The 8,030-nt window shown below is 54.2% G+C and overlaps 1 protein-coding gene across 1 annotated transcript in view; it reads right to left on the reverse strand.

The window, feature by feature from the left end:
• Nucleotides 1-7,532, reverse strand: part of LOC127749107 (protein furry-like) — an 88,976-nt gene extending 81,444 nt beyond the window's left edge. Inside the window, exons 1-2 of the mRNA XM_052265889.1 lie at nt 7,504-7,532; nt 7,140-7,300 (exon numbers count right to left, since the gene is read on the reverse strand). Of these exons, the coding sequence (XP_052121849.1) occupies nt 7,140-7,300; nt 7,504-7,532 (190 nt within the window). The remainder of the gene's footprint in view (nt 1-7,139; nt 7,301-7,503) is intronic.
• Nucleotides 7,533-8,030: the final 498 nt, after the last annotated feature.

The raw sequence follows: 8,030 nt of genomic DNA on the forward strand, positions 1-8,030 counted from the left end.
TCTCTCTCTCTCTCTCTCTCACTCATTATATTCCGTCGAGCCCACACTGGAATGTGTTAAATGACTCAATTACAGTTTGAGCGGGCAGAACTAATTTGGTACCGCCACCGCTGCACCAAATGCGATGGCGTGTAATGGACAAGTGCGGTGGTCGCGCTCTGCTGAGGCTCAACCCGCACCGCCCCACCCCATGCCGCCCCGCCCCGCCCACCACCGAGACACTCTCCCTCCATCGCCTACTCCTCCACGTTCATCATTAACAATAACGGACGCAAAAAATTCGTCCTCGTAACCTAGTTAACTTGTGATGGTGAAGGATAATTTGCCCGTTTCGTTCTCTACACAGAGCGACATTGGGTTCATTTTTTTTCATACCTTGCTGGCTGACAGCTTGGGGGGTAAAAGACAAAAAGGGACGCAAAAATTTTGTCCGCATAACCTTAGTTAACTTTTGATGATGAAGGATGATTTGTCCGTCTCGTTCTCTACACACATAACGACTTCGAATTCATTTTCATTCCTCACTGCTGGCAGACAGCTTGGGGACGAAAAGAGGTCAAAAGTAAGTCGTTCCCCACGGTTCGCCCTAATTGTAATTGAACGTCGTCGTGATTCTTTGGCTTGCTCGGCGCCACTTCTGCACAGGTGGTTGATCGAGTGCGGCCGATTTGTTATCGTCCGGGATCACGGCCGGTCATTATTCACCGCTCACAAAACAAAAACAATAAGTGACTCTGCGGCTCATTATTTACAGTACGCTTTGGAGGGCGCAAGGGAATCCCTCTGGCGGCTCACAGAGCAGACCGATATGGAGAATAAAGGGAAAGACATACCATCGGCAGCAGCAGCTGCGGGCAGCGCTATCAAACACAACAAGACTTTCCCCCCCCCCCTTTCCTCCTCGCCGCTCCCTTCTTTCCCTTTCTCACTTTCCAACTCCAATCCTAAAATTTCAGAACTCTGGCCGTACCACTCATTTCCATGGCAAGCGCGGCGACACCAGAGCGCGAAGGCCTTTCCATTTGCTACACTTCCTCCGCATTAAAATACTCTGCAAAGTGGGGCAAGGGAGGGGTCCTTGACGACCGAGTTTAGAGATCAGGTGGACCCTCGACGTCAACAGACTTGAAAGAAAAACTGGATTGAGACAAAGTAAAAACAGGAAAAGAAAACTGAAAACATGCGGGTTATTTTTTAAAAATTACAACGCAAAATTCTTGGTATTAATTATTTAATTCTTCCTTTTTTTAGCGCACTTTTCCTTCTCTGCAGCTACAAAAGCGGCTTGCGGTTTCCCCCGCAGCAATACACAGCTAATGTCGGTGTTGCCAATGTGCCCTCTGCACAGCAACGGTCACCCCTCAGTTCAGTCCACTAAACAGTTTGGCCTCAAAGGTTCGGTCGCGGAGGGCCGGCTTCGCGGGTGGCAACTATAGGCTCGCGGTTCATGACGACAACCAAAGACTCGCTCTGCCAGGGACCAAAGTAGTAGCTCTTGTGACGCGGATCGGGACGCATATCATCCCAACCCCCTCCACCCGACTAAAGCTTCCCCCAACCCTCTACCCGCTTTTAGATGGCCGTTATGGGTTGCACGTGAGTAACGACATATACAGAGCCCCCCCTACCCACCCCCTTCCTCTCCTTTTTCCTACCGGCACGTAAAGGAGGCGTATAGGCTGCTGTGGATACACTACAGCGCAAGCGGGAACAGAAGCCATCTCGGGGCATAACGAGGACAGGGGGGAAACGGTAGGCTAAGAGGTGTGGGGAAGGGAAGGGTATAGGGTGTATAGGGTGTATAGGGTTAGGGAAGGGGGAGGAGCGTGATTGGATTTCAAGTGTTTCACTGGTTGGCTGGCAGGCGCTTAATTCGAGGCGAAGCGCGTGGCTCGGGAGGCAGACTGTAAGATTAAGCGCCAGTGTGTAGGGCCCGGTGCGCCCGTCACGCCCCGTCACGACCCACCCGCTCTGGAATGATGAGTAAGCGGTTTGTCTGGCCAGTCACTGACCTCGGGACCAACCACCTGTCCACATCCATCCTGGCTGCCCCCCCCCCCCCTCCTCCTCCCTCTCCACCACCTGAGGCGCCTGGCTCTCAGGCTTTATTATGCCGAGTAAATCGCCTCCGTAACGTCAGTACCGCATACCCGCCGAAAGTCACAACAAAGGATGGCTGTTTCATACCTCGCTGATATTTGAGAAGGCGATTTAAGTACAAGCTGGCAACAAAACAGTGCAACGGCAAACCTAAGAAACATCTTCCCAGACGAATGGCTCGAGTTGGCGATACTGCCAAGAGAAAGAGAGTAACTCTCTCACATCTGTTACTCGGCGGCACTACTCAGGTTAAGAACGCCCTCTGTTGGCTGACAATAGTGTACGTGTTGTGGTGCACTGTGAGTGAAAGCCTAGAGAGTGACTGTGGGAAGAGAGAGAGATAGAGAGAGACTATGTGTTTACCCGGCCCCTGGACACGCACACACACACACACACACACACACACACACACCGGCCCGTCGCGGTTTCATTAGCCTCCGTGCGCACCCACAATCCGACCGCAACACTTTACTCCGCACCGCGCCGGGCACAACCTGGCCAATCCTTCCTTCTGCTACAGGCACTGACAACAAATTACTAACAATTCTGACGTGAACGATATCAGCTAATGATATCCGCTCCATAAAACGTACGGGGCTTTCCGCGTAGTCGCTACACATTTTTTTTGCAACGGTTTATTTGACAGTGGCTTGCGTCCGGGGCAGACAAACAGCGGGTGCAATCGGCTGCAAACAAAGCCGAAGGAGGAAATCATGCCAAAGCGGTCGTGGCATTCGCGCCCAATTCCACCTCGCGCAGTAAAAGACCTTGCGAAGCGGAATTCGGCTCAATAATAATTACCCCAACACTTTGTCACACAAAAATCTTTCATTTATAATTGCGGAAGTTACTGTTTGTAAGCTTTCTTGGAAAGAATTCTTTAAATATTTTCATGTTAAACTTTACAAGGGCCTTTGCAAAGGTTTTGGGCGTGCGCTCCGCACCCGCTCCTACGACCCAGCCAAGACGCTGCGACTGCTGCCCCAAACAGCACGGCCCGCGCCCACTCACCGTTAGCTTAGGACGGACTCACAAACATTTGTGTATCCGCAGATAAGATGAGCAGACAGCGGCACCAGCGCGGGGCCGCTCGCAGAGCAAGGGCAGAATCCAAGGCAGGGGCAGCCATAAGGGCTCGGGTGCCTCAGCAGCGAGGCCGAGGCAGACCTGACCTGAAGCGGGCGGCAAGCCCGCGCGACAGAGCGGCCCGGCGAGCGGCCCAGGCTGCGCACCGCAGGCGCTCCGCAGAGGAAACTGCCACGATCAGTCAGTTGGAGTTGGACGGGTCTAACAGTACCGGGTGTCAGGGCTACGACAGAACAATGTTGCGGGTTTGCCAGCCCTAGGGGCCATAGCGCCTTCCTTCCGGATGCACCGAGTAGGCAAATCCGGATACTGCTGTTTCGTAGCCCCGACACCCGACACACGTTACGGGAGGGAGGCAGTCGATCAGCAGCGCTCAGAAAGCAAGCAGGCGGTCAGCAAGCGATCGGCAAGTTGACAGCAGGCGGTCAGCAAGCGGTCAGCAAGCCGTCAGCAAGCGGTCAGCAAGCGGTCAGCAAGCGGTCAGCAAGCGGTCAGCAAGCGGTCAGCAAGCCGTCAGCAAGCCGTCAGCAAGCCGTCAGCTTGAATATGCGAGTTTAGTTCGTTTGCTTTCCACCAGCCTTCAAGCCGCGTGGCGCCCCTGCAACACGACGAGGTAGACCGGCCCGCGGGGTCCGCCCACGGGGCGGGCGGCCTATCCCGCGCATCACAGGCGCTCTGGACCGGCCGACAGCGCATGATAGTATTGCATCGGCAGGGAAGGTACCCGACGGTCACATCGCGTCTCTAGTAGTACTCGCAGCAGTTCTTCCCGTTCTTCCTTGAACGCATTACGCAACTCAGATTTGCGAACAACAGTCTTGTGGTTTTCCCTAACCAGCCATTAGCATTGGCCCCTACAGCTACGTTAGAAAACGACGTCTTGGTTTTCAAGCGGCCAAGCATCTCTGATGGAAAAGTAGAAGGCCCCAAAACTGCTTGGTAAAAAACTACGGCGTTGTTTTTATCGTGCACGTCGTACCCTCGTTTATAGAAAGGATAAAACATATACTTAGAGCCAGTGCCTTTAAATTATCAAAGCACTTAAAATTTAACGGAGGTTAATTACAAATTATTTTCACTCCAAATAAGCGCACATGCACGGAAATTCACCTCTTTTGATCGATAAAGTTTGTTCGCCTTTGACACGAATGCACTGCCAGTACAGCGAAGTCAATTATGACGGATCAAAGGAGCCATTTTCTGTGTGCAAGGGACGCCGCGATGGAGACAGTTTCAGCTGGTCGGAAAAGGGAGCAAGCTAGAGAGAGAGTCGCTACCTCAGAGCGTATAGGGTCGCCTCGACAGGAGAAACAGAGGGAAGGGAACAGAGAAGGGCAGGGGAGAACCAGGCAAAAAAAGAGAGCGAGAGAGCTCGCTGATTGCGCGTCTCGCGACAATGACGCCAGAGGACGTACGGACGGAACGTGAGAGAAACAAAACTCGGTCCGCCTTCCGCCTCTGGTGAGCAGTGCTCGACGTGGCCGCAGGAAAGGAGACGGAGGTGGTGGGGAAGTGAAGGGAGGGGGAGGGGAGCGGGTGGTGAGCAAGGAAGGGAGGGGAGTGGAATGGAGACAGTTGTGTGCTTGTGATCGCACCTCAGCCGCGGACCCGCTGGGGACGTGACGGTCGACAGAAAGGATATGGCGATCGCAATCTATTAAAAGTGTGACGCGAAAGCGCTTAGTCACTTTACTATACTATTACCGATATTTTTTTCAAATTCTGCACTTGAAGAGTTAGTGGCTGAGCAAATAGCTAGGCCCATTACTCTACTGACCTAAAAAGTTTCATTCTGTTTGTTTGTCTGTCTGTATGCACGATAACTCGAAAAGGAACTGAGATAGCGACCTGGTTTCCTTGACTTATGGGAGTTCAGACATAATTTGTTATTACCGCGTGGAGCGGCCGGGACAGAGCAAGGAGCGGCACGACCTTGTGGACACACAGCCCCGGGGCTCTCCATCACTGATCTGATAGAACAGGGGGCTCAGCAGAAGAGCGAGCTCAGCGCCTGCCCTGCGGCTGCCCTGTGCCGCCCCGCGCGGCGCGCAATGCACGCCCCTCTAATGAGGACCCCACGCGCTCCGTCTGACCGCATCCATTAGCAGTATGAGGAGAGGTGGAGGAGAGTGGGCCTCCCCGGCAGCCGTGTGCAGACAGCGTGGCAGAACAAGAAACTTGTTGTCCGAGCACTTCCCGGCAGAACGAGGCACGACGCCACCACCCCCCGCTGGAGAGCCGGCGAGAGCAGCGGTGGGCCGCACCCGAACAGACCCGGAGGGGGGTGGGAGCCGTGAGGAAGGAGGTAATAATATTTCTCACGAAAATAACAAAAGTCGCCGCTCACCTGATTTCGAAGCAATAATATCTGCCCCACTACTTGAGCTTTCCTCGATCGCGGGGGTATTTTAGCACCAGCCGGGGGGGAGGGGGGTGAGCGCCGGGAATGAAATATCGAAAATATATGCACACCGGGGTAGGCCGCAACAGCACGGGCGAGGAGGAGATTGCGTCACCAGGTCAGTCAGTGAGACGGAAAATGGAGGTCCGTGTATGTGCGGCTGGGCGTGTACGGCGGGCAGCGAGGCGCGCCCGCCACCCCGCTGACAAAGCCAGGCGGAATCATTTCCAGCCACCTGGGCCTGGGCGCGCCGCGGCACGTCACCGCTACAGGTATAGGCACCGATTAGCACACTGATAAACTAGGTGTGCAACTGCATGTCAAATATACTTGGAAATGTTAAATTCAGTAATGGTACACTTGTAAGTGTGTTAAACTACGTATGAGTGTTCTTGTAGGTGTGTAAATCATCTGTTTCACACTACCCTCACGGAGAGAGTTTGATCTAAAGAAGTGTTCAACAGGAGAGGTGCACACTTCCACAACTACCCGACACAAGATTAAAGAAAGAAAAATGCTCGGGCATTATTCAACTTGATCATTTTTCAGTGGCAAGTAGTTTTCCATAACGATAAAAAGAGTCTACTAAGAAAGTGATCATGACTTGTAACACAATTCTACAGAACGTGTGCAGTAAGTTGATAGAAATTCCTGCACTGTGCAAGTGTAGAGATAACAGCGACAAACCGACAAACAATGGAAAGTGTGGATAAATTTTGCTCTGCCCTCCTGCGCTGCTGAGTTGGCCGCCCCCAGGAGCCTCACCGACAGAAGGCCTGACCTATCACCCACGTTCTGCGGTACGACGAGCGACACGATGTGCTGCACGATGTGCTGCACGATATGCTGCACGACGTGCTGCACGATATGCTGCACGATGTGCTGCACGATGTGCTGCACGATGTGCTGCGCAATGTGCTGCGCAATGTGCTGCGCAATGTGCTGCGTAATGTGCTGCACCATGTGCTGCACCATGTGCTGCACCATGTGCTGCACCATGTGCTGCACCATGTGCTGCACCATGTGCTGCACCATGTGCTGCACGATGTGCACCTATTCGCCAATTCCTTTTACTACATAGTAGGCGGGCCGCCACAGAGCACGAGCGCACGGTGTAGATTGGTTGGCAGCACGGCCCAGCTGCCCAGCTCCCCTGGGGGCTGTAAGCCGCGACGCGCCGCGACGTGATGAGGGGCGGGCGGGAGAGCGGGGCGGACAATGTCCAGGAGCATCAATACCTGAGCAGGGCGGGCAGGGGGGAGCTAGTGCACCTCTGCCCACAGTGAACCGCCAGCGCTGAGCTTACAGAAAATATGGATGAGCTCTAGGCTGGAAAAGATGGGATTCACCCCGTAGAAAATAGGGGGGGTTCCCAGAATCTCCTGTTCCACCAATAATAGATATGATGGACACAAGAATCAGTTTCCTTTGACAGACTTCCATTTAAGCCACACCTCGCAATAGTTTTCTTGTTTGTCGTTATTTTTTGGTATCCGGACTATTTTAAGTCTAGAACAATGCTGGAATGAAACAGCTCGGGTCTTCGACTCACCTGTCTCGCCGTCAGTGGTGAGCGGTCCCACGGAGCCGAAGAAGCGCTTGTCCAGCACCTGCAGCAGCTGCAGCGCCGTCTCGTGCACCAGCGTCCGCGGGCAGCCTGTGTTCATCAGGGTGACGTTGATGACGGCGGTGTAGTGGTCGCATGGGTACTCCCTGTAAGGCAGAGAGAGGCCAGGAGGGTTAGACGACGTGCGGGTGGAGGGGATGCTTGATTTCGCGTCGTGTGGTGGTGGAGGTTTCGCGGTTGCTCGGTTCCCCACCGCAGCGCCCGCTTGAGCTGCGCCCTGCACTGTGCATTAATGATTAGTTAGCTCACGACAGCCCGGTGGCCCGGCCCGGCCCCCGCTCCAACATACCACTGAGCGGCTGCACCTCGCTCCTTCATTTTCCTTTCTATCCATCTTTGACAAACGGGCAGACACGCGAAACTGTTTTGGTCGCTGCAGTAATGGACTTTGCTCGGCTTTGCTATTGCTGAGTGTGGTAGCCAATTATTATTTCATGGCATGTTCCTTTGGGAACCGCCGATCCCTATCAGCTTCCGGATGACGGGGTGCTGCGTGGGACACGAGGGCATGGGTCGGTGGGCCGATTGTGGGGCCAGGTGGGGCGCGGTGGGGCCAGGTGGGGCGCGAGGGCGGCGCCAATTAGACTAACGGCGCTCGTCCCCCCAGAGCCGGTCCCGGTGCATATCGCGCTAATGGAAAGGCACGACCAGTCAGTCAGCCGGCGCTTTATAATCACTTCCATAGGAGTGCACAAGTTGTCATGGGTTCGGCGCCCAGCTAATATAAGAGCAGGGCAGGTGGCTAATTAATCAGACAGGGAGACAAAAGGCTGCAAACCCGCGGCACGGAAAACTTTCCACCACGGATGCCCCCCC

Source organism: Frankliniella occidentalis, unplaced genomic scaffold (assembly GCF_000697945.3).
Source record: "Frankliniella occidentalis isolate FOCC.00 unplaced genomic scaffold, Focc_3.1 Scaffold32, whole genome shotgun sequence".
Taxonomy (NCBI): Eukaryota; Metazoa; Arthropoda; class Insecta; order Thysanoptera; family Thripidae; genus Frankliniella; species Frankliniella occidentalis.